Source organism: Papaver somniferum, chromosome 9 (genome assembly GCF_003573695.1).
Source record: "Papaver somniferum cultivar HN1 chromosome 9, ASM357369v1, whole genome shotgun sequence".
NCBI classification, from domain to species: domain Eukaryota; kingdom Viridiplantae; phylum Streptophyta; class Magnoliopsida; order Ranunculales; family Papaveraceae; genus Papaver; species Papaver somniferum.
This window is the reverse complement of record NC_039366.1, coordinates 99,929,337-99,956,533: the sequence shown is the minus strand read 5'-3', so window position 1 is coordinate 99,956,533 and position 27,197 is coordinate 99,929,337. Positions and strand designations below refer to the sequence as shown.

At 34.6% G+C, this 27,197-nt stretch overlaps 1 protein-coding gene across 1 annotated transcript; it reads right to left on the bottom strand.

Annotated features, from left to right (window-relative positions):
* Positions 1 to 9,170: 9,170 nt before the first annotated feature.
* On the bottom strand, positions 9,171 to 16,895 carry LOC113311016 (kinesin-like protein KIN-12E). Its single transcript, XM_026559851.1, has 22 exons — positions 16,441 to 16,895; positions 16,085 to 16,240; positions 15,926 to 16,009; positions 15,638 to 15,757; positions 15,392 to 15,505; positions 15,047 to 15,139; positions 14,698 to 14,787; positions 14,529 to 14,599; positions 14,331 to 14,405; positions 14,137 to 14,224; positions 13,804 to 13,862; positions 13,617 to 13,680; positions 13,422 to 13,487; positions 12,890 to 13,048; positions 12,707 to 12,811; positions 12,367 to 12,602; positions 11,983 to 12,052; positions 11,828 to 11,884; positions 11,681 to 11,734; positions 11,402 to 11,461; positions 11,201 to 11,280; positions 9,171 to 11,084 (listed from the first exon to the last, which is right to left on the bottom strand). Exons 1-22 carry the CDS (start codon positions 16,702 to 16,704, stop codon positions 9,332 to 9,334), a joined length of 3,918 nt encoding a protein of 1,305 aa, XP_026415636.1. The 5' UTR covers positions 16,705 to 16,895; the 3' UTR covers positions 9,171 to 9,331.
* Between the last annotated feature and the right edge of the window lie 10,302 nt (positions 16,896 to 27,197).

Here is a 27,197-nt window from a genome sequence, read left to right as displayed (position 1 = left end):
GATGGTCCTATCTCGACTATGACCTACTTTAGATAACTTTGCAAGGCCCTTTGCTTCTTTTTCTTTCTTAGCCTAAACAAAATTCCAATGCTCAGCTGGTGGCTCAAGTTGGTTACTGTTGGTTTCTAAATCCATTTCTTGTATAGCAGTAGGCTTTTGTTTTTGAAATTTGGAAGTTTGCTTAGAAAAAGTATTTAGGTTAGACTTGATGCTAGAATTGACAAAAGAAAAAGTGAGAGCATATTGAAGGCATCCAAGGAAATTTAAACTTGACTACAAATTTGCTGGAGTCGATTAGAATCGGCAATTCGTATAGGAATCTGCATTCTGTTGTGACTTCTACATACATGAAAAGGAAATACGAGTCTTTATCGGTATCTAGACCAAGCTTATTTCATAATGCAAAAGAACGTTTTTAAGATCATTAAGAGAAACACAGGAACAATATACCCTATTTTATTTTCAATGAAAGAGGACTAGGGGAATAAACAATAACATGTTCGCATTTTGAGACTGAACCGACCTCTAAAACTTTTCATTATCTTCATGTTGAACAATCTTGAAAACGAAAAGGCTTGCACTCCATAAATGGTTATGGAATAAGCTGATAAATTTTTCTTAACATAAGAGTTATAAGACCGAATTTTATAAGTTATTCACAGGAAATGATGGGACTGAAACGCGGCCTAAAACACCTCTTCACGGGCCTTTTATAGTAATACGGTAGGTGCCTAAGAATCACAACTTATGCGATAATTGGTTCCTCGAAGATAAAAATGTTTTAGTTTTAAAAATATAAGCCTAATAAAGTATGGTTTTTAGTTAGATGTAGGGTCGTCTTTTCTCTTTTGCTAGAAATGATTTATCACAAACCCTTTAGTTTGAAAAATATATTTAGTTTATTTAATAAGATGTTGCTTTTAGTTTGTTGTGTGGTTCTTTTTTTTTGCTAGGAATAATTTTACATCCACGAAAGTCTGCGCCTCTTCACAGGTGCAGTGACAGTAATTGTAAGCCATTATAAAGGGCACTGGAAGAATTAAGGAGTTCTCCAATCGCTCTTAAGACTATAAATGCAGTCCAAATTTTAGTTTTTGAAAGGTAAATTTTGAGCTAAATTTTTTTATCTCTTAAAAGTTAGATTTTAGCACACCATACTATTTTTACCCACCTAGATTATCAATCCTGCTTCTGTCGCAAATGAAGGGCCTCATAAGACTTAGTCTGGGGAACTTTTTACTTATAAAATAACACACGACATGGTATTCCCAACTAGTAATATGAGGTTAAAGTTCATCAGCGGAGGTGGCTCACCGTCAGAGTAAGGGAATCATCATCCTCTTGCCTTTGAGAAGATGGGTCACCAACATTATGTCACGTAGGATCCACCATCGCGAAGAGCAAGGTGTGGAAAATCTATGATTTTCCGGAATTTTTTGTGGTTAACGTCTCCCTCATAAAGTCAAGCATTTAGGCTTACCTATGAGCGCATTCTATAGAGAGATGATGACCTTATGATGCGATAAATCAGTTATCATTATGCTAACAAAGTGTATTGTACCATATATCTAGAATCAGTGGAGTATTAAGCTTTCTCATGATTCGTCTCAAAAACCTTATGGTTGGAGCTGGGCATTAAACGGTGCAAGATGTTTCGACATATGCGAATGATCCAGTTAAAAAAAAAATCAAATTAAGATTTCTAACTAGTATTTATTAAACCCTTGCAGTAGGATATTTGATGCTCAAACCGAAACTCTGTATAAGATTTGATTTCAGAAAGACTGGAGCAATAAGAGCAACTTTTATGGTATAGATGTATAAACATCCACATCTCAAGGATAATCCTTATGAATAGAGATGATCACTTGTAAGTATATTTCACACTATGGAAAATCTAGATAGATATTCCCAAATATGGACCCACATGTATCTTTTTCTATATATATTATCAGATCGAATAACCACCAGATTTGTTTTCAAATTATTAAAGAAAATTTTTAAAAGTTGTTATATTTGTTCATTAAGTGGCCATACAAAGAAAAAAACAACTAAAAAAAATCTACCCGGACATTCGATGACCTGATACCATATCTGGTCATCCAATATTCGGATGGATATCTATATTGACCTCTTAAATTTAAGGAATGTTTACTGGATCCTATTGACTTGTGGAACATTTTCTTTGTCATGGTAGCATTTTTTGGTCCATATCTAAGGGACCATCACTGGATGAAATTCTATTCCGTAAAAGTTATCGTAAATGGAATGGTGGTAAACTGGTAACTACTATACAGATTGCAGAAACAAGCGTGTATTCGAAGGGTAGTGATCGACATACCGAAAATGCAGAAACAAGCGTGTATTTGAAGGGCAGTGATCGACATGCCGAAAATTTTCTCCCGCAAGTTATACCGACCCTCACCACACCCCACTGGGATCAATAGGAAACACTCTTTGGAGGGTCCACACTCCCGCTAATTTGTAAGGGGCGGGTGGGCGGTGGAGTGCGGGATTTCTCGTTTCTCCCTCGGTCGAGTTAGGGTGTCCCAAGAAAGAGGTGGTGTGGTATAAAGATTTTTAAAACCGTAACCAATGTTGCAGAAACTTGTTTTAAACGATTAGGTCATCTTATTAATGGCGAGGAAATGTAACATGAAAGAGGCTCTGTTTTTCTTGCGTACGAACACTGAAATCAGGGATTAGAGTTAAGACGATATGAATATGAAAGAGAAAATGCAGAGAAGAGAACCAATTAGAATTTTTTGTACACAGAGAAACAGACATTGGTGGGTGGTTCCTACTGTTCCTCTGTTTTCAATACTCTGTACGGTTTTATTGTTCAATTTAAAATGGGGCATCATAAAAAGAAGTGAAAGAAAAAGGAATTCAAAAGCTAGGGTTTCATCTTCTATCAGAGTAGTAAAGAGTGTGAAAGAAAGGGTTTTGTTGATTGAAATGAAGAAATTTGTTGATCCAGACAGGAAACACCACTTCTTCAAGATCATACTCAAAGAAGATGAAACCAGAATGGTACTATTCTTTTCTCTTTACTTGATTGATAACTAATTTTTACATGCTAATTCTGAGTTGGGTTTCATAATACAAACTAGAAAGTAGAAAAACAGCTAGCATTTACCTAATTTTCTATGCGGTTTTATGTTTATGTTAGATATAAGTTAGCTCTATGCACTTTGCAGAAGCCATGTAGCTGGAACTACTTCTGGAATCACTTTGCTCTATGCTTCACATGAAGTTCTTTCTTTAGTGACCAGGTCTCATTTTCAGCTAGCTATATGCATAAATTTCAATCATTAACCTGTTCAAATTTATAACTCCCCTTTAGTCTGTTTATTTCACCATGTAATTTGGTTAGCATTGAAACAAGAGAGTCAATTTGAGGCATGTGACTTGAGTTGGTGTCTGTATATCTGAAACTTAATTGGCTCTAAAGTGAAATAGTAGGAGGAATAGACTGAATGTTTGTATATCTAGACCCTTTCTGCAAAGTCTTTACTCCTTAGTGTAATATGTACTTGTACTAATTGTAGAAGTTATGCGATTTTCAGAAAATTCCCGACGCATTCTACCCCAGAATTTCCACAGAACCTCAATCATGTGGACAGGCAGTTGTTTACGGTCCTAGTGGAGCATATTGGGTTACTAAAGTAAACAAAAGTCAGGATGGCATCTTCCTTGAGAAAGGTTGGGAAGTATTTGTACGAGAAAATGGCATACAGATATACGATTTCTTAGTCTTTAGATATGATGGTAGCTTGCAATTCTCTGTTAAGGTTTTCGATATGCGTGGAGTTCCACGGGAAGAATGTTTCGCCCCTATTCGTTCTTCTCCGTTAATCACACATGGAAGGTCGTCTGAAGATGAAAATGAAGACGAATCAGATGAAGAGGAATCAGATGAAGAAGAATCAAATGGAGATGAATCATATGAAGAAAAATCGGATGAGGAAGAATCAGATGAAGACGAAGACGAATATGAAGTTCATAGGAAAACTCTGAAATTGAATTCTTCAAGAAAGGAGAGAAGCAAATCAATAGATGTCCCCCGTGCAAATAGAATAGAGTGTGGATTCACATCTAGTTCCAGATATCCTTTCTTCAAAATTAGAATGCAAAATTCTTATTTGAAGCATAATTATCTGGTAAGCTTTCCTTAAAAACTATTTTGGGCCTCATTGACATATAAACCATTCTTTTCCATGGTAAAATATTGTTCATAAACAGCGTAAAACCAGGAAATCTTAGTGATACTGATCATTGTCATTGTGTTAACTCTTAGATTGTAGTTGTTCTATTACTGTTTTAGGAGTGAATTATCCATGTTTAATTTCATTTCTTTCCTTTGCTTCTGCTTGCCGTCACTTATCTTGGTTCGCATTTTGGGTGCTGATCATCAAAGTTTTCAAATGTGCAGCCAATTCCGTGGGGTGCCAGAAGAAAGTACTTCCCCGATGACGTGAAAGAAGTTATACTTAAAGCTTCTGATGAGAAATGGTACTGGAAAGATTAGACTTCTTCGCTCAAAGACAGACATGAGGTTAAGTAAAGGTGTTTCGGACTTCATAAGGAAGAAAAATGGTATGAACTTGAAGATAAGAGATGTGTGCATTTTTGAAATCGTAGAAAAGAGATCACACCAGCTTGTGTTACGGGTCCAGGTCATCCGCTACTGATGTAGGAGTATTGACAGGGGAAACTTAGGCTAAGGCCCAACCCATGGATAACCCATAATACGAGGTCGTTAATTAAAAAAATTTAAATCTAGACCCCGAATTATTAAAAGACATTCATACCCTTACATATATTGTCAAACCCCTAATTAAATAAAATTTAAAATTAAGCCTCTAATTAAATAAAATTTAAAACTAAGCCCAAAATTATGAAAAATACGTTACAATAATTTCTTAGCATGTGTAACTAGAAGTTACACACGCATCTGTCTAGTGTAATTGAGAGTTACATATGCATCTATCTAGTGTAATTGAGAGTTACACATGCATCTGATTTGTGTATTCAGCGTCAACTCCAATTCCAGCGAGACCATTACCACATTTAAGCAATTAGCTTTTATGAAGTTTAAATCTTTGCCTTTCCTTCTTGTCTTCTTCACTCCAAAATGCTTGCATATCTACAACAAAATAAACATCCATGGATTAGGTTGGATGAACAAAAAGCAAAAAAAATAATATTATACAACAATTGTAAGGCAAAATTATAGAACAAAGATCACAGAAAAGACACATGATAACCTATCTTAGCATGCGTAACTCCCTACACATGCATCTGTCATGTGTAATTGACAGTTACACATGCATATGACTTGGATACCTAGCATGTGGAATTTTTTGGTTGCAAGTTTGTTCATTTTAGCATGTGTAGTTACAAATGCATCTGTCTAGTGTAAAGAGGAGTTACACATGCATATATCATGTGTAACTGAGAGTTACAGATGCACCTGACATGTGTAACTGAGAGTTACACATCCATATAAAGCACACATTTTCAACTATAAAAGAGCTAAGAATCATCACTTCTCACCTCGTTATTCAAGAGTCTCACTGATACCAACAATCACCTTAAATCCTTGAGAAAGTGCATATGCAACATTCTTTCTAAAGAACTACATAACCATATTTCAAAAGAATCCAATCAATGTTATGGAACTATATAAAAATTAAGAAATACCAAAGGAAAATATGTTGTGCCACAAGAGTTGTACATAACAATAGCAATTAAGCTTATGTGCAAAAAAATAAATAAAATTAATTACCTCATTTGATTCATTTAGCAAAGCACTTCTTTCAAAGAGGTTGAGAATAACCCATGGGATGTTTAAACTGGAAAGCATCTCAATACATTTTATTTATTCATACATGCCTGAGTAGGATTCTAGTATCATAGCAGAACACAGAAAACATGAATGCATGATGTGAGAAGATTAACTACTGTAAATAGGAGTTACACATGCATTTTAATAGTGTAACTAGGAGTTACAGATGCATTTGAATAGTGTAACTGAGAATTACAGATGCACCTAACTTGTGTAACTGAGAGTTACACATCCATATAATGCAAAGAAATGTCTAATGTCTTACACCTAAACTCGTAAGAAATGTATAATGTCTAGTGCAACAAAAGTTGTTCAGCAAATGAAGTTCAATAAAGATAAAAAGTGAAGGTGCAAAACCATACATGTGAGGGATGTATTTGAGGCATCCTCAAGTCGCCTTGCCTCCCATAGAAAATCCAATTATATAGAATTTTGATCCTAGACCCAACTGGTCAGCAAGCTCTTCCACATCTAAAGCAGTACTCTTATCTGTAGGTTTCGATTCGGATCAGTTTCTCCATACCTAGCTCTATAAAATTAGCATGTGTAACTGGCGGTTACACATCTAATTAGCATGTGTAACTAGTAGTTACAGTTCTACTTAGCATGTGTAACTAGCAGCTACACATTCATATAACTTGCGTACTTGTAAAGTCTGAAGGCATCATACTTCAAAAGCTAATAGACCATACCAATGCTTAATGTTGTTGATAAATACAATGAACCAATACGGTATACACACATGAACTAGTGCCAAAATAAAAATGGAAACGAATATTGCTCAATATTTACCTTTCAACAGACACACATGAACCGCTGCTGGCCACCACCACTACCTTCTCATCCTCCTCCAAAACCTGTACCTCCGCCACCAAAATCACCACAGCTTCGTTTGTAGACCAAGACTGAAGATAAGCAAACTAAAAAACAAATTCAACTGTGAACTTCAGTAAAATGTTAATGTTGCTTATATCCAAGCAAACCAAACGCAGAAAGAGACAAGTAGTGAAAAATGAAATCAAGTCATGATATCTTCTGAACCTTGTTCCCATGCTTCACAGCTGCCTCAAACACAGACACCTGAAAATTACAAATTCCAAATGATTCATTAACGAATACCACTTCATAATCAGTTCAAGATTTCTATGAATATAAAAAAATGACCACCTACTCCAAAAGCACTGCCACTACTAAAATCTGCTGACAGACATACAAACGCATTGTAATCTGCTAGTACACATACAAAATTCATGTGTCATCATAAGTTACACATGCATATGGCATGTGTAATCAGAAGTTACATATCCTGGTACCAAGGAAAATGACAGGCATAATTATGGACAAATCAAAATGAAAGTACAAACATCCCCAAATCAAGTCGGTGCTACTAAAATTTGATGACACACATACAAACGCATGTGTAATATTCTACTACACATACAAAATTCATGTGTAATCAGAAGTTACACATGCATATGACATGTGTAATCAGAAGTTACTTATCCTGTTAACAAGGAAAATGACAGGCATAACTACGGACAAATCAAAATCAAAGTACAAACATCCTCAAATCAAGCCAGTACTTCATATTTCCATAATCTAAACACTCGTAAACAAGCATCCTTGTAGCAAGCATTAGGAACTTCCAACATAACACAAATTAAATCATGTTTTCATGTTACTTACATGTAATAGTTTTATGCTTTCAAAATTACTAATAAATAAACAAAAAAAATTGCAGATCAGAACACTCTTAATAATTGATGACAGGAAACTATCAATATTTCATATAACATACTTGAAATCTAAATAATTTGATAGTTTAAATATGAAAAATCAACAAATCGAGCAACAACAATAACAACAATGTTCAAAACTTACCTAGATTAGAGATCTGTTGATTCAGGAAAAATCGTATTGGTCTTTTCCTTCGATCTGAATGGAATCATCCAAAATAAAATTTTAAAACATGATTACAACAAACGAAAAAGAATCACTATAGATTGAAGTTTATCTAATTTCAATGATCTCATATGGGTAGAAATATAAAAACATGATGATTACTAATCTGAAATTAGATTTAAGATTAGATCAAAATTTCGGTAACAAATCCTAATAAAGAGATTTCGTTGAAAAAAAAAACTCTGAAAACCTTAGTTCCAATTGAAGAGAATGATAAAAGTAGTATGGATCTAAACTATGATTCCAAATCGGATCAAAAATTCGAAGTGAAATCAAATGAATTAGGGTTTTGAAACCGTAAATCAGTCATTCATAAGTTTATTTTTGTTAAAAACATGACGAGATTTCAATTGAATCGAGTATAGAGATGAGAAACTTATCTGTTTTGTTAGATTTGTTGATGAAATTGTTGCGATTCAACATTAATCTTCTGATATTCAAAACCTAAAAATAATTTTTGCCGGACCGAGAGAGAAAGAGAATGGAGAAGAGAGAGAAAGAAAATAGATAAATGAAAATATCTACTGAGATTCCTCTTGTATATATAGTAAAGGGTAGTGTTGTCATTATTAAAATTCGTAATAATTAATTATGGGCCAGATCTGAAGAAAATTTGATTTTTTGGGTCAAGCAGTATCATTTTCCTAAAGTATGGAGTTGATAGTGGATGATCCATTTTGTGGGGCTTCAATATATTGAACCCATATAGTAGGGGGTTCTAGTATTTTTCACTATTAACAGTGGCGGAGCCAAAAAATTTAGGGGTGCTAAAATACATCTGTAAAAATGTAGGGACTTTTAATGGGCTAAAATACTATTATTGGTGGACTAAATATAAAAAAATAGGTAAAACAAAGGTTTTTATGTTGTTTTTGAGAATTGGGGCTCCGCCCCTGATTGACATTGTCTGGCGTTATGTCTTTCCTTAAGAGACGATGCTTGTTGCTATTAGTATTTCACTTATGTGGTATTGACATTGCTTGTTCAAATCTCCTAACTACTTTGCTTCTGTAGGAGGATTCAAACTGCTTTCTAGTTTACTACTTTGCCAAGCATCAGACAGAATTCTATGTTATGGTTTTGATGCTTTAGTACTGGTGTTCGTTGCACCTTCTCAACGAGATTTCTCTTCTTTTAGAGAAAGCTTTTGATTTTTGAATCCGAGATGCAACTTCATATACACACTAGCAACTCTTTGCATTTTACGACCGCCAAAATCTGGTCTTCTGTTAATTTAAGCATGAAATTCAAACAAAACATTTTATCTGAACCCAGAACCTGTAATCTTCTGGTCCAACTTTCTAATAGTACAATCTTGTGCATCTGAATGTGATGCAAAAGTTAAATTTAAGGGAAATTTTTAAAAAAAACCATTCAAGTGATATTGATTAATCCCACCCTCACTCTAGTAAGAGTCAATACAAATTACAATGTGTTCGTATCAAATAGATACAATCCACCGTTAACAGTAATTTACAGAAATTACAGACTCTCAAGGGGAGAAGAAAGAAACTAGAATTACATATCAACTTCACTCAGCAATGATGTAGCTTCTGAAACAGATATTCTAGTTTCGTTCAGTAGTTGAGCCGTCTTCTGAGTTTCGATTTCCTGCATCTTTCTTAATTCCTTTAAGTTATTCATTTCCATCTGAAGTTCCTCACCAAGTAACTCCAGTTCCCCTTCTTTAAGATCAGACTCGAATACACATTGCTGGTACTCTACTACCATATTGCCTATTTCGTTCATCATAGTTTCTCTAGACTCATTAATCACCTCCTTCTCTTGGAAAAGTTCTTGAAATCCCAGTTCCAGTTCCTCTACCGATTTCAAACCAGCTGACAAGTCCTTTCTGACAGTTTCGGTATCAGTTTCTAACTTCTCTGACTTTATTTTCAACTCATCGATTTCCATTACCATACAATTCAATTTTTCTCGAGTTTGCTTGATTTCCCTTTTCAACTTAGTCTGCAGCTCTTCAGATATAAGAAGTTCAGTAGCTTTACCCCCCATATTCCAATTTCTTTGTGCTGGAACAACCACATTACTGTCTATTGAAAAAAGTACCCTTTCTGCCTCTACTTTCTTGTTCTCCTCATCCAGTTTTGATTTCAGACATATGAGTTTGTTCCTCAACTCATCTTCAGATTGATGAGCCCTCTCCTGAGCAACCTCAACTTCATCCTTCTTGGCTTGAAGACATGCCAGTTCATCTTTTTTCTGCAAAACACAAGTTGAAGACGACTCCAGCTTCCTCCTAGCTCGCTCTTCTCGCTCTTCCCAGTTGCTAAGAGCTAAAGAAATACTCGAAAGGGAAGATTTAAGAGCTAATAGCTTATGGTAAGCAATAGCTTTCTTGTCATGTATCTCAGAAGAGAGAAGTTTACTGTCTGCTAAATCTTGCTGCTTCACAAGTATACATTTCTCTGCAGCTTCAGTTTCTCTTGAGAGTTCCTCTTCCTCCGTAGTTGCCTTCTCGAGTAAAGCGAACAAGCTTAAAGCTTTGGCTGCACTCACAAGCTTATGCTGTGCTGTTTCAAGCTTCCGGCTAGTCATACCCAGCTCCTCTGAAGTTTCTGTGGCTGACATTTTTGGTTCCGCACCATCAAAAACATTTTCTTCTACTTCCATCGGATCCCCACCAACTCCGAGAGATTCTTCAATAGATCCAGAGACATTTAACTCATTTCCTGAATCTTTTTCTTCCCCAGGTTGAGAAGCAAGGTCTGTTAACTTGAGACTTTGGTCTCCATCCAGATTCTCTGAATAACTACATTCTTCCTTCACTTTAACATTGCTTTGCCGACTCTTAAATTCATCCCTCTCCAGCATAGCTTTCTCGTACAAACTCATTAGTTTCTCATTCTCTTCATGCAAATCTTGGAGTTGATGCTTCAGGTTATCAATCGTCATTTTACTGTCAGTATCTTTCTCTTTCTGAATATCTGCCAACCGGATACTGTTATCTTCAGTTTTCTCAGCCTTGTTGACTTCTGATACGGCCCCGTCATATAGTTCGATCAATTTTTTGTTGTCCTCGATAAAAACCTTTAGCTTCATCCGAAGTTCGTCATTCTCCTTAGCCAGGATAATTGCCGTTTCATGAGCTTCAGCTTCTCGTTCACTTGCAGCTGAAATTGCGTCAACCATGGTTTTAAGCTCCATCTGATCATCAGAAGCACCAACAGGAAGATTTTTCCTTGCTGCTTCCTCCATATTACTAGCTCTTCTTTTCTCATTCTCTAGGTCTCTTACTAAATCATCAATCTGTCTGCAAGGTTTCAAAACAGTTTCATACTATGTTAGAGTAGTCAAGGGATATCGCACAGGAGCTTCAATGATCTGGGAAGGAAATAAGTTTGAAAGAGAAATAAAAAAAACAAGAACCTCTGCAAATTTTCTTTTTCTTTAAGGCAGGAATCTAGTTTCTTGTGCAGTGTTTCAACTTCGCTCTGGTTTTGTATAGCCTGCAAAATCAAGACAATTCAGCGATATGTTATTGAAATTGATTTAAAGTAGAAACAAACTTGAAACCAGCTAAACAAGACAAAAATAGTTGAAAATCATGTCCGGAGAAGCAAAAATCACCTGAATACGAAGGAATTCATTCTCTGCGCTCATGGAAGAACCCCAAGATGATGCGGGATCCTAGTAGTTAACATACAAAAGAAAAACATTAGACAATAAAAGGGTGTTTAAACAGCTACCTATAGCTAGAAACTTTGTGACTGTATCTGCAGAATACAAGTCATCAGCCTAAAAGAGGAAACCGGCATATTCTGAAGATGCGTAAATCAACTAATCAAGCTCTATTATTTAACTGCATCTATACTATAATCATGCTTGGAATCAAGTTGGCTTTCATACCTGACTAGAAGTCAGCAAACTATCCTCAAAGCTGGCCAGACTAGAATTTCCTTTCTGAACGAAGAAACAAATTCAGAATTTCAGTTAACCAGATAAAATCGTTTAATCCAAAATGCTTCAAAACATCAAAAGAAGCATGTTGTCTACCTGGTTCATCGAAAATTCAGATTCATGCATAAGCTTCCAATCTAATGCTTCTAGCAACTGCAATTTATACATGATATAAGCACAAAAGAGTGGAATAAATAAAAATGAAGGGTATACAAACTAATGACAAATATCAATTCTGACCCACGGAATACCTTATTCTGTAGTATCATGATTTGTTCACTCATCATCTCGCGCTCTCCCTCCTCAGAAAAACTCTTTAATCTGGAATATCATATGTTCAACACTGAGATAAGAATATTTGTCACAGTTTCTACCAATGATTTCAATTAAATTGAGAAACATGCTTAAGTGTAAACGACTTCTAATAGACTTGCATAAAAGTGCATGTGTGTTATCTAAGAAACGTCTCCTCGAAATATCTTTTTCCATTCTAACCTAACAAAGCTTTCCTTTCATTTTGCAGTCGATAAAATAAAATTGCAGGCTGATTACTAGACTAGCATAATTATTAGTGCATGGAGTAACAATTTGAAGTTCCTATCCACTCAGATTGAATGGAAGAAAGAAACACATGCCTTCTGACTTCTTCTTTCAAACGAAGATTTTCCATCGCAAATCTAGTCACTTCAAGGTTCCTATCCACCTGGTTATGGAGAACCTCTATCTCTTTCAGATATTCCTCCTTTTCCTGTAAGAGATGCACCTCAGCTGAGATCTTCCCAGATGCAACTGCCTCCAACCTTTTGATTCCGGCCTCGCGAAACCGAAGCCGCATTTTCAGATTCTTTATCTCATCTTCTCTTCGTTTGGCCTGTTCAAAGTAGATAGAACCCAAATCTTTCAGCAACAATTTCCTGAAAAAAGAAAAGAACAAGCTAGATTTTATCATGCAAGATATGAAGTCAGCTATCTCACCAATTGCATTGCTGCCTGATTTTCAGCAGCCAGTGACTGCATTGCTATTTGTTTCTCCTTTTCCCTCCTGAAGGCCCCAACCAGAGCAGCTTCAAACTCTTTATTCTGTAACATTTTAACCAGATGTTAATATTTTAGGGGATAAGGCAGCACCAACAAATTTAAGAGTGGTTGAACCCATACACGAGGCTTCTTTCTATCACACGTTAGTGGACTAAATGATCCCTGCAATCCTTCCCACTTAAAGGAGCCTGGAGATCCCGGAAAGGAGACACTCGGAAAATCAACTTCCTGGTTCTCAATTCCTCCGTTAACCAAACTCCGCAGTTGGTTTACCTCTTTCTGTATATAAACCAAAATCAGAAATGAGCTACAATATCTTAAGTCAAACGATAGGACGTAAGAAAGCACGATAAATTTGGTAAATTAAATAAGTGAAATGTCACCTAATAATGTGCCATTAAAGACTAACCGCTCAACTATTAAAGGTCATTGTCAAAGTTTTTGATATGATCCAATGTATACATGAAAGATATAATAGCAACAGGAAGGCCACTTCGGATGATCAAATACTAGAGAATGTAATTTTGAAATGTTGATATTAATTAAGCCAGAAGTTTTAGTGAACTATTAATCTGACACCCAATAGATATCATAGCAATCCAGTACTTAAATAAGGAAAACGATGAAAAATGAAAACGGATGTAATCAATACCTTGAGTTGTTGAATCTGGATACGCATGGTAAGCACATCTCCAGATGCATCTTCATTCACTATTGCCTGCGGAAATGGACAATAATAGCAGTTAAAGCATCGGGTATAATGATTCATTTTATCTCTTCAAGTAAACAATTACACAGCATGAGGCATGAGGGGGGTAGATGTATAAGAAAAGCGAATCACACATACATTGTTCTTGATAAATTTAGCACGTTGTGCAAATTTCAATGTGCCCAGAGTCTCCAGTGAGTTACTGCGTAAAGCCAGAGAAGATAAAAAGAATAAATTAAGAACATCAAGGTAAGGAAATTGTAAATACCAAGACACTTGGAGAAATTAACAAAAGAAAAAATAACTGTTTAGATGAATCACTGACCAATTAGCAGGACTTATATTGGCGATTATTGTTGTTTTTGAATTCCCACCAAGTGAGTCCTGGACAAAAGTGGCATTGATATTTAGAAACATGTTAACATGTCTTGCCGTAACAATACAGTCAAGGCTATTTGTTCCTTTTTTCGTGCAACAGTCGAGGATATTGCAAGTATTTAACTTATTTACACTTTCTGTCGGAACCTCAATCTTATATGTCACCAAAAAATAAGAAATTAAGAATTTCCACGATAGCAAGGGTACACTTGCACGGTATATTATAGTGATAGGATACATCTACTGGAAACAACATTAGCATTTTCAATAAATTGTCTACCTGAAGCAAAAATGTGAGCTTTGAATCACGGTAAGGGACATGAAGTGACTTCCCATTGGAGATGTTTACTAGATTCATAATTACCAGCCTGCAAGTCACCAAACAAACTCAATTAGAACTTCTTATAAATGCAAAGACACGTCTCCATAAGGTAAAACCACTTGACACATCAAATATGGCAATAGTGGACAAACCCCAAGGTCGAAAGCGACTTGTTGATGTTTGTGGCTTCTTTTAGGCGTTCACCTTCAGCACCAGAACTCTTTTGCCTACAAGTCAACCATGCCTTGATGATCAAAAAGATATAGAGAGAAACAACTGTTATTCTACTTTTTAATTTTCTGAATAGGTATCCTCTTAATATTGGTTATGGAATATTATACAGGTATTACCTCTCTGAACCAGCCAAATCCACAAGATTTAGCCGTGCAAATCGATGGTGGGTAACACCTTGAACCTCCCACTGCATAAAAAAACAACAACCGTTCATATCATATGATTATAAAATAAACCCCAAAAATATGTAAGCTTTAGTTGTTGTTGTTGGTGACATATACCCACCTTACTCTCAATTATACATGTGAAAACACTATGAGAACGACTACTTGCATGGTTCATGTTTGTGGCAGCCACCTTTCTGTTAGTTGTTCCCTGCAAACATGAGCATAATCATTCTTAATTACTCACTGCTCAGTCAATGCTTCAATCATTAGCAACAGATAATACTATATATGTTATTTTTCATACACTCATGAAATGCTTAAAACATTATTTCAGCAGGAGTTAATCAAGCTGAATGAAGGTATATTAGAAATGCTGAGGTGCAATGCATAAACCAGTAACTAATCTCCAACCGGACCGGCAAATAATCATGTAACAACTGTAGAGCTAAAAGAAGGTTAATATATACCTGAACAAGGAGTTGAATAACATCCCGTGCACAAGTAACTTCCATCTCCTTCAGATTCTCCACATAAACACCTTTCTTGGAATCTTCTCTAATCTGAAAGAATATAAACCAAAATTTCAACTAAAATAGAAAAAATGAAATTAAATCGTACAGGAAAGATGATGGAACAAATTTTAGAGTCTTGTCATTCCTTATAAAATTCAGCTGGAAAGAGTTAAAAGCATAAGATATTAAAAGAATCCTAAGTAGTGTTCTGTTGAAGAGCACAAACAAACACACAAGTATGATCTGGAGAGATATGGTTGATGGAAAAAAGATGCATACAAGCAAGTTATTGTTTGTTACCTGTAAATTAGCTGATGATGGGTCTAAAAGATCTAAAATCTGCTCATTGTATATCTCCAAAAATGAGCACTTGCAAGTAAATCTCAGCTTTTCATCTCTGCGAGCCTCTTTATCCTATGAAACAAAATCCAACACGAGTACATAAAAACCACTGAAGATAGAACTTGAAACACTTGAGCAAAAACATAAAAGGTGGAATAGATTTTCAATTTCATATGTTACAAGTATATAAGAATTAACTCATACCTTTTGGATTCTTGTGAACAAGTGTTCAAAAACTCTTGGTGTCATACCACAATTAACACTATGTCGTCGAGTACCTCCGTCAATGTCTCCCATCATGGTGTGTGTCTTACCACTCCCAGTCTGTAAAGAAAAATTAGTTAAACCTTTAGGCTACAGTCTATAAAGAGAAGTATGAATGTTCAACAAAATTAATCACCAAACAATTAAGGTTTGATTATTATAAACTCTAACAGGTAGAGCAAATAAACATAAAACTCCACTTATTTGTGCAGCAATTTAATAACTCACTTGTCCATATGCGAACATGCAGCTGTTGTAACCTCCCATACAATTCTCAACCATTGGCAATCCAGCCACATTGAACAGATTTTCCTGTTACAATACTATAATGAGATCCATACTATGACAGTAAAACACATTAATCATCAATAATAGGACAAAGCCTACCTGGGTGACATTCTCATCTGCAACAAGATCAAATGTATAACGAGATTCTGGATGCCCTGTCCAAGTAATAGTCTGACTACTCTCCTGCCTAACACATTTGCTTAGGCCTTGGATTGATATTTCAGAATTACTAAGAGGACGTACTCTAATAACAACCTGCACAAAACCATGTAGATATTTGTAATTTAAATCTATCAGTATAACCACAGATACTATCCAGAATCTAGGTAAAAAAACAAGAATTAATTTGAAAAGAAAAATGAAGAAAAATTTGACCTAATTCCAGACAAAGGACAAAAACCTAGAAATTGAAAAAAATAATGAAATCTGAGAACAAAATAGGTCTTTAAAATCACCTGAACATTGTGATCTTTCCAGAAAGAAGGATCTTCTTGTAACTCAAAATTAAGGCTGGACGATCTCTGAATAACTCCTACATGATCATCTCCTCTTTCACCAAAATTGCTTACTGAAGAAGAAGAAGGAGTAGAATATACAAGATTATTTTCTTTGAAAGACGATTTCAAGAAAGGGGAACTCTTGATTAAATCTGTATCTGAAGAAGGTTCATGGAATCCAAATCTGCTTTTGAGAGCAGTAGCTGCTTCAGAAATCCGCATTTTTTTTAAATCTAGGGTTTTACAGTTAGTCGTTTCAACAAATAGTTGATGCGATTGTGTGTTCAAGGAAAACGAAGGGTTAAGAGAAAAAGAGAGAGAGAGAGAGAGAGAGTGAGTGTGTCTGTGAGAAGTTGAAGAGAGAGACGGGGAAATGAGAATGAAAAGGGTAAGGAATGAGTAGGTTTTAGGGTCGAATTCAAATTTTTAGACCGTTCCGTTTGCTTTTAGATTTTTTATTAATTACTATATTCTTGGTTTTTGAAATTCAAATATGGAAATGGCAGACAAATTTTGTAATGACAATCATGTCCACTAAACTACATGGAACTGGAGCATGCGGTAAATAAACGGGAAGTCCGGAACAGTAGATCTACTCCTTGTTCCATTTGATAATTTATTAAGTTAGAGCAAGCACTATGGTAGCTATACGTAGGTAAGGGATAGTGTCAACTTTACTATGGTGCCCTCTTTTCCCTTCTCTACATGTGACGGTTACTGAGTAGCCGTATGAATAGTGTCAAATCAGTAATCGTATTTTTCTTTTTAGTTTTTTTTTTATGGAAATTTATTTATGTAGGTAAAAAAGAGATATTTTAGGGTAATAAAAGACATAATAGATTAAAAAAGGAGATATAATAGGTAAAAAAAGAGTTTTAGTAAAAAAAAGAGTGAAAATGAAAAGTTTCAAGGTAAAACTTTTAAAAACCAGAAAAAATGTTACGGCTACTAAGAGTAGCCGTAAAGTGTAAAAAAAATACGGCAACTGAGTAGTTGTATGGTTTCCCTTCCCTACAAGCGGGATCAGATGTGATCCTCCATGTAGGGATTCCTGTGAATATCCCTACATGAATAGGGATTTGGGAGACCATAGCACTTGTTTTTTTGTGTTTTTAAGGGATATGGAGGGATAGGGAGGGGATGAACCCCTTCATAGTGCTAGCTCTTAGAGTAGGTTTTATGTGCCTACATTTATAAGTTCCACAAATCTCTCCTCTATCTCCTCTCTATCTCCTTCTTCTTCAACAACAACACCATCTAGAACAATCCTTTTCTGCTCAGATCTAGTCCATTTTGGGATGGATCTGAGCATATTTCTTCACTATTTCTTGTTTCCTAGGTTAGTTAGTAGTTATAGCTTAATTTTTATTATGTTTTTTTTCTTATCTACACCATTATGGTGGTTTTATCTACTCTTTTGAGGTTTATCTTCGCTTTAATGGCGGTTCTTGGTTATTGGGTTGGGTTTCAAGATCGATAGTGATGCTCTCCAACGACGAAATCTTCATCTTCATCGGTGTTTTCTTTGACGACGGAAGCTCCATCACTAGTTTCAAGAGATTTGAGCAAATCACTCCTATTTTGGGAGCATATCTTTCTAAAGAAGAAAAACAAACTAAATGGTTGGATTCTAATTCCGCGAAAAACCATTCTTCCTCTGATTTAATCGGATCTTATTCATACTTGTATTTGTCTTATTCCGGTAATCCTTCTCTTTCTCTTGTCGGATTTCTCGGTATTGTACTTGTACGGTATGTTCTTGTTACTTTGTATTCTCTTATTTTCGATCTGAAACTCATTGTAACCTTGAATTTCCATTAATGAAAAGGTTCTTTTTTTATCAAAAAAAAAAAGTAGGTTTTATGGTGGAAGAATTCCACCTTCCATATTCCATGACACCCAGGTACTTGGAAATGTTCATGAAAGCTCAAGTCTTATGATGGAGTCATATAAATACAAATCAACTAGCATTTGACGCTAATCAAAATAGCGTTTTGAATTTAAATTTTATGTTTTCATTTTTACGTTCTCTCTAAAATAGGCAGAGGATAAAGACGTATTGCATCAATTACTTTGCGCCCTGGAGTAAGCCCTACTATGCGCCCATTCCAACATGGTAGTTTGATGTGTTTGTTAGTCACGTGAATGATCATCTCTCTTGTGGATTCCCTTTCTCTCTCTCTTAGTTGAAAAAGAAAAAAAAAAGACAGAAAAGGAAATTGCTCTCTCATCCTTCCTCTTTTCTGTTTAGATTAACGGAGAACCATACAAATTTTAATTCTGATTTAAATTTATATCAGAGAGCGAAGATGATATCGAAGAAATGATTAGTGAGAAACTTAGTTAAATGATTACTTGTGGTTCTGTATATGGATGATAAATTTATGGAAAAGAAAAAGTTACTTTGTTTATCATTTTCATTAGTTTTTTTGGTGAACTTCTTCGGCTATGGAAATGATAGATAATGATTTATTTTTCTAATTGATAAGATGGTGATTTTGTTCATCGATTTATGCTCGGATAAAGAATTTCAAAAAATAAAAAAGAAATACTATTCTTAATTGAATCAGACTTACCCAGTTGATGAAAACTCGTCGTGTTGCTATATGACTATATGAGGAATTAATTAAAATTGCACGCGCTAAGCGTATATTCAATCTTAACTTTATGTTATATACAGTCTTATTTTGATAAATATTGGATATAAAAAAGATTTCTTTTAAAATTGAACAACTTCCAATTCGGTTTGCTAATTTGGATCTATAATTTAGTATATTGACAAAGTTGAAAAGAACTTATACTAATAGATTTTAGGGTTTTTTTTCCATTCAGTTTAGTCTTTCTATAAATTAATTCAGGGTTATGGTTTCCGATGAAACTAATTAGTCAGTGAAATTGAGAATCTTGCTTTGCTCTTTGTTGATGAATTTAGAGTCTTAAAAAAAAAACAACGTAGAAGAGGAAAAAAAGCGAGGTATGAAATATGAAGATGATAAAAGAGAGAGGAAATACACGTCATCGGTGGTTTTGACCTTTTCCAACATATCAGCATGCCATCTCATCATGGGCGCAGACTAGGGAATTGTCTAGGGCGCAGAATAGCATTTCCGTTTTAATATTCTCTTATTATTATTTTTTATCGGCTAGTTAAATTCTAGCAAGTTATCGCCACGTCACGTAAAAGGATTTGAAATTTAATATATATATTTTTTTCTCAACTTATTCTGTAGGCACGTATGTATCACTAACTTTAATAAGGAAGTAGTGTTTATTAGTCTTCGGGATTGTTAACGGATAAAAACAAATTGATAATAATTTAATGAAAGACGCTAGATTGAAAAGCAAAAAAAGCTAAACAGAATAGCGTTTTTTGGTCATCTAGTATGCTATTCTGAATAGCGTCAGACGCTTCATATTAGTGTTTCACTTGGATTCCACGCACCATTCCACATAACCATGGAACATGGCTTGGAAAAAGCATGGATTTCCCCAACTTGGAAGCCATTAGACTTGACATTTCATACTATCTCCAAGCTTGGAATAGGTTGGATTTCATCATAAGACTTGCTCTTAAAAACACCTTTCCGTATCTTTTACAAATGCCCTTACTAGATGACCGACAGTGGAAAGCAGACGACGGAAACAAAATAATGAACTCACTACATGAATAAAGACTCTGGATTTTGATATCTCACTAGTTGAACTATCTGGGACAATGAAATCTTTGACCCAATATGAGTGACCTTAACTAATGTGCATCGGTTTTCATTCGCGGTTCCACCAATAACATGTTAACATTATGTTTTAAATATCACTTAAATCAAATCCCCTCTTTCCATAAAAAAAAAATATCACTTAAATGTGTGATCCAAAATGCAGATAATTCAACAAACAGAAAGAATAAGAATATAGAAAACCTCGCCTCTTGGATTTTTAGCCACTGGCCTTGCTTCCCATGTGATCATTCTCTCATTAGCAATTTCATTCGGTCACAACTTAGCAGCAACGATTTATAAGGAGCAACGATGTAATTCTCGCGCAACAATGAGTCTTCTTTGACCTGATATTCAAAGGCAAAATCTTCGTGTTCTTCTTTGCATAATCTGAATGCAGACTTCTGCTTCATTGAAACCACAGTAAGCACTTGTGCAATTGATAGCCTCCCCACCTTTCTTCATCCAAAACACAATACCAAATTTATTTCACCCCTAGTACGTAGAAATCATCAATTTTCCATTCAAACTTTATAGAGCTTCCTACGTGTAATGAACTTCAAAACTCTTATCCAGTTAAAAATATGAATCACACATTACCTTCAATCCATCATTGAAATCCGTGTATGAATTGCGACAATTTAACTTCAGCTTCTCATTACAACCACACTTCAGCTTCTAATCTCAAATTATTAGTTGTAACATACTGTAAGAATACAATTAATATCTAAACCCGTAAATAAACAACTATTATACAGATCCATTACTATAAAACCGTGTTTAAACTGAACCCACTAATCAAAATCCCTTTAGAATCCTTAAACTACAATCAATTTTTTGATCAAATTAAAAAAAAAGTACAATCAATTTCAAAGAAAATCATTAAGGCATTTTATCAGACACAGAAGGTTCATTGTTATAAAACAATAAGTGTTTCAAATTAGGCTAGATAAATTATCACATATAATTAATATTAATAATAATGAGTTCATGAATCATGATTATTATATGTTCTTCTTTGCATAATCTGAATGCATACTTATGCTTCATTGAAACCACGGTAAGCACTTGTGCAATTGATAGCCTCCCCACCTTTCTTCATCCAAAACACAATACCAAATTTATTCACCACTAGTACGTAGAAATGATCAATTTTTCGTTCAAACTTTATAGAGCCTCCTACGTGTAATGAACTTCAAAACTTTTATCCAGTTAAAAATATGAATCACACATTACCGTCAATCCATCATTGAAATCCTTGTATGAATTGCGACAGTTTAACTTCAGCTTCTCATTACAACCACACTTCAGCTTTTAATCTCAAATTATTAGTTGTAACATAGTGTAAGAATACAATTAATATCTAAACCCGTAAATAAGAAACTATTATATGGATCCATTACTATAAAACCGTGTTTAAACTGAACCCACTAATCAAAATCCCTTTAGAATCCTTAAACTACAATCAATTTTTTGATCAAACGAAAAAAAAGTACAATCCATTTCAAAGAAAATATTTAAGGCATTTTATCGGACATAGAAGGTGCATTGTTACAAAATAGTAAGCAAGTGTTTCAAATTAGGCTAGATAACCTATAACATATAATTAATATTAATAATAATGAGTTCATGGATCATGATTATTACATTGATAACTTCTGCAAACAAGTATACATGAAACATTGTATAGTTGCAGAAAGTTTTAATTAGGAATTAGGATACACAAAAGAGGAAGTATAGAGAAGAAGAAAAATACGAAGCTTTGACATGAAGCAGTTCGAAAGATGATAAGACCATATTGTTCAAGTTCAACGTTATCAAATTATTTGTAACCTGAAATATGGAAGGAAGAAGAGTTATGAATTTTCAAGAAATCAATTGTATACAGGGTGTTGTTGTTCACTTGCTACACAGAGTGTTGTTGTCAAGTCGAGAAAAACAAATGAGTCTAGTTAAAAACCGGTGGGTTGTGTGCAAGACTGGGTGGAAGTAATTAAACTATATGACCATCATCTTCTCTATTAATTCTTCTTCGTTCATTCTCTGTAAGAAAACTTCAATTCTCTGTAACAAAAATTGAAATTGGTTAATGAATTTTGTTTGAAAATCTGTTGAATGGGTTATTCATGTTAATTTTCCTTTTCAATTTTACGAATTTTCCATTTCAATTTCATAAAATTCCACAGAAGAACATCAAAAAATTGTCATTCAAAATTTTAAAATTTTGCATGAAAAGGATACTTAAATTCTTAGATTCCAATCAAATCAGTTTGATGAACTTTGAACATGTAAGTTGTTAATTCGATTGTATTAGATTGGAATCCATGATCAATTTTTTCTATTGGATTCTGAAATTCCATAAATTAGTTTTTTTTTTGTGTTTCTTTGCACAGAAAATGTGACGGACAAAGACACAGCTTTTCATTCATAAGGAACTCCTCCCTTAAGTCGTTGTTTGACTAAAAAGCTATTTGATTCTTGATTAAGAAATCGAATTGTTGAACCCTACGGGAATCGACTCTCACATGTGAATGATGGGTCTTGTGGTTGTTTAGTCGGGATTTACCATCTCCAAGTGGGGTTCGCCATTTCCATGGACTACCGGTTTTGGTGGTATGTTGAGAGAACCAGTGTAGAAGGATTGGAACTATTGGGGTATATCCAGATTAATCAGGGGTATGTAATAAAATAAAATAGGGTCATATTGAATAGATTCCAAAACTCCCCTTATGAGATAATTTTAGTAATGGATACTATTTGGTATGATTATTTAAGTTAATTTGGTTAGAGTAAATTAGTTAAGTATAACTTATGATTATATTTTTTTGCTAGATTTAGCTTTTGAATTTGTTAAAAGCTTTTTTTTTTTGGAAAAATTAAGTTTTCAAGAATTCCTTGACGAATATGAATAACTCTAGTCAAGCATTTCTTAAAATGGAATTTCATAGGGTTTTGTTGGTTTAATTCTTCAAATGACAGGAAGAAAAATTTAGACATTCAGAATTTAGTTCATAAAGATTCAGAAAGCTCGATCGGAAACTAGCATGCCTACACAAAAAGTTGCTCGGGTGTTATTTAATAAAATGACGACGTTTGAAATATGAAGCCAAGCAAAAAGAAATATGTCATTCTGAATTCGTATGAGGAAATTATGAGCAAAATAACCAGAGAAAAAAAGGTTCCCAGAGTCTACAATTGTGGATGTTTATCCACATATGGAGATATTTTTATACATAAAACTCTGTTTTTGATTCTTAACAATCGTCACTTTCCTGGGATTGTATCCACCGATCTTATGTGATATTTTATATACAAAACTCTCAATTTTGAAAGTTTAAAATCTATAGTTGTGGGGGTTATATCCACTGATTGTAGCTCGACGAAAAAGACTTATAAAACACGTTTTGATTTCTACAACAGGGAAACATGGTCTTAATGGTTTTATAAACCTTAAAAAGAGGGGAGACTTAAGGGCTAAGCATGCAAGACTATAAAAAGAGAAATTCTAACTCAGACAATATATCTCACAAGTGGTCATCTAATGTTCTACCTCTCTACACAAGAAACTTAGGGTTTTTACCTTATGAAGGAAACCATTCTTCTTCTTTTTTGTATATTTTCCATAGGTTTGTAGTAGACTCACGACTAGCTAATTTTCTATTGGTCAGGGATGTAATCCGAAGTCCTGAACATATGAATCAATCTGAATGATTATTATTCATATTTAAGATCTCTTTTTATCGTTGATGCTTTACGGTGTATAACAATTGTGTGATTGTGTTGATGTACTATAATGATTTTCTTGAATGTTTAGATTGTGTTCATGTACTATGATGATTTTCTTGAATTTTTAAGTTGAAAATTAAATAAGCTTGGGATATTTTCTACGACTAGTTAGGGATCTTAGGTAAGTTTATCAAAATTCCTAGCAACAAGTAGCAAATTGTGATCATTGGCGGTGCAGATCGTGAAGGGCGTCTCAGGTAAAGCTTGGCCTAGGTTGAATATTCCATGATAAGTGTGTATTGTGATCATTAGTGGATTCCCTCAAGTTGAATCCCCTAGCAATAAGAACTAGTTTATTTGGTGGAAAAGTATTCACATATTAGTGATTGCAGTATATGTTGATATGTGGAGGCGTAACGAAGTATTACACCAATTGGGGATACTTTAGTGTTAGAGCATAGCTCGGTTGAACACATCAAGCGTTGTTATGTCAAGATTGGTTGTCATATTTTAGTGAATTAAAACTCAACTAAAGAGTCGTTTGATTATGTACTAGAGACAACTTCGTATAGGTTAGGCTAGAAATATTAGGATAATGAGACATGCAAGTATTACTCGAAGACTTGAAGAATGTGAAGAAGTAACAAGCTACATCGACGACATCATCCTTCCTCTTGAGGTTAGTAATATTTTGACTTGAACTCTTTCATTCCCAACGTATCTTTCAAGTTGTGCTATATTGAAAACATAACTGTGAAGCTATGAATGATTATACTCTAGTAGACATAGTGTTAAGGAATTAGAATACGAAGTATAACGCTTATCTTTTGAACTTCGTATATAAGATATCGACATAATCGTATGAATGCTATTGTGATTATATGTATGGGTATGGGTGAAGTTTCGTCCTAGGAAACAATGTTTACATTCGTTTAAAGGAAGTATATTCATGAACTTGTTTTATGAATCGAAAGGGAAATCGCTAGGCTTATTGGTATTGTTATTCATTGCATATCTTTGGATTACCAATATGTGTGATTTAGCAGATTCGATCATAACTTGTTATGTATCTTGGTAAAACTAGTCACAATGCCTGACTTATGTATTGGTATGACTTTTATTAGTGTAACCGATCCTAAGTAATCACCTAAGATGGTATGATCGATATTTGTAATTGGTGTGACCGATCCTAGTAATTGGTGTAACCGATCCTAGTAATTGGTGTGAGCGATCACAAAAAAGTGTGTAATCGATCCTTGTAATTGGTGTAACCGGTCCTGCTAATTGGTGTAACCGATCTTGGTAACTGGGGTGACCGATCACAAGTAGTACCATGAGAATATGGTAACTGGTCCTGGTAATTGATGTAACGATCCTGGTAACTGATGTAACCGGTCGAAGTAACCATATTAAGGTAGAACCGTCCTTGTGTTTGGTAGAACCGTAAACCCATGATTAGTGTATTGATATTTGATCAATCACATAGTTCTTGGAAATCAGATGAACCAGTTCTAAACTTGTTTGGAAGTGTGGTATAATCGGTTCCAAGATTGTAAATATGAAAAAAGATTTACAAAGAAATAAGATGTCGACATACTTTGGACATGATCAGTAACTCTTATCTTTTATTGTTCAAAGATATTCCTTAATAACTCAAGGAGATCCATACCGAAATAAGTTGAGAATCTTTTAATTAAGATTGTTAATTTAATATGTTTTTAATTACCAGCAATTAAAATGCATATCTCTGGAAAATAAAAATTGGTAATGAGCATTTACTAATTGGAGATTTTCTAGTAGGATTTCGGTTAATTTTGGACAGAGCATTTCTAGGAATTATGAAAACCGATTTGGGAATTTATTGCATATCTTGAGAATATTCGGTTTTGGAAATTCCTTGGTGTCCAAACTTCCTTGGTCTATAAATACCCAAGTTTGAATTTCGAGCAAGAGCCAGCAAAACTACCTTGTTGTGTTGTTACTGGTGGAGTCGTCTATTCGGAGAGGAAAGTACCCTAATTAGGCGAAATCTCTTACGACCGCTCGTTTAAATACTTCTGTGGGATCAAGAATCTCTACGAGTACCGTTGGTGGGAAACTAGATAATTGCAGTATTATTAGTTTTTGATTTGATTTGATTGACTAACGGTTGTTGAACTTTTATTGCACCTAGTTTGTTTATTCTTGGGAATCTTCTCTTCTGATATAAGATTTACTCAAACTAGATTGAAGTGTCGACGGGATCTTTAGAACTGTTTGTAGATCTAAAGACATCTCGTGATAATCCATTGTTAAGAGACTCCGTTCTGTGTGTGATTGATCACAAGAGATTCGAGTTGTGGTGTGCAGGTGTTTATTGAAGATTTAAGAAGACTTGAAGACAAATAAGATTTCTTATTGGTTTCATAATCTTAGGTGTGCACAAAACTTGGTCGACTGGGATCCAACTATAATATGTTTATCCTTGATAGATTTGATTGATTAGTTGCGTAGTTCGGCATCACTATATAGTATCTTGGTAGATCCTCTGATTGCAAAATCTAAACTCTGCTACTTTGGTAGTTGTTGGATAGATAGATCTAAACCCGACAAAGGAGTTTATTGGATTAAACAGAAGAGCCTTTGTCTATCTCATATCACTGAGATTGAATAGAGTTGTTACCGAACAAATTTGTTGTTCCTTTACTGTTTCAAATACGAACCAAAGGAATTGTTCCAGTGCGTGCACTTATTGAATGTCGGAAGCGCATGGATACTGAAGAAACTAGGTGAACTATAGGTTTAGTTTCTTGGTCTCAACTATAAGAAGTTGGTGTGATGTTGTATAGCGGCTTAATTCTGAGAGTATTCAATTCCGGACTAGGTCCTGGGGTTTTCCTGCATTTGCGGTTTCCTCGTTAACAAAATCTTGTTGTGTCATTTACTTTTGTTTTCCGCAGTTATAATTTTTGTTATTATAATTTAAAGTAAATTACATAAATATTAGCTTCATATTACTTGATAGTGATCCTATAGAGTTTGGTTAAGTCCGAACCTATTATCAAGTAATCACACTTTGATTGTTGTATTATCTCGATCTCGTATCCATAGACGATTACACAAAGTGTGAATACCGATTTGTTGTATTGTCTCGACTCAGTCCATAGACAATCACTTTCGGTAAAAGGACTTATAGGTGGCAAAGTTTAAGATTGTGGTATATTTGGGTACCCTCGTCTTTTCATTTAGGATTATTGAATTAAATTGAAGAGAGAACAAATGTTGATTCTAATCGAT

Bases quoted from the DNA above. Each gene is read 5' to 3' on its own strand.
- LOC113311016 (XM_026559851.1), bottom strand. From the start codon at position 16,704: ATGCGGATTTCTGAAGCAGCTACTGCTCTCAAAAGCAGATTTGGATTC. The intron at 15,140-15,391 runs GTAACAAACAAT...ATATTCTTTCAG, and splicing joins CATCATCAGCTAATTTACAG to ATTAGAGAAGATTCCAAGAA. The intron at 11,735-11,827 runs GTAGACAACATG...TTCTTCGTTCAG, and splicing joins CTGAATTTTCGATGAACCAG to AAAGGAAATTCTAGTCTGGC.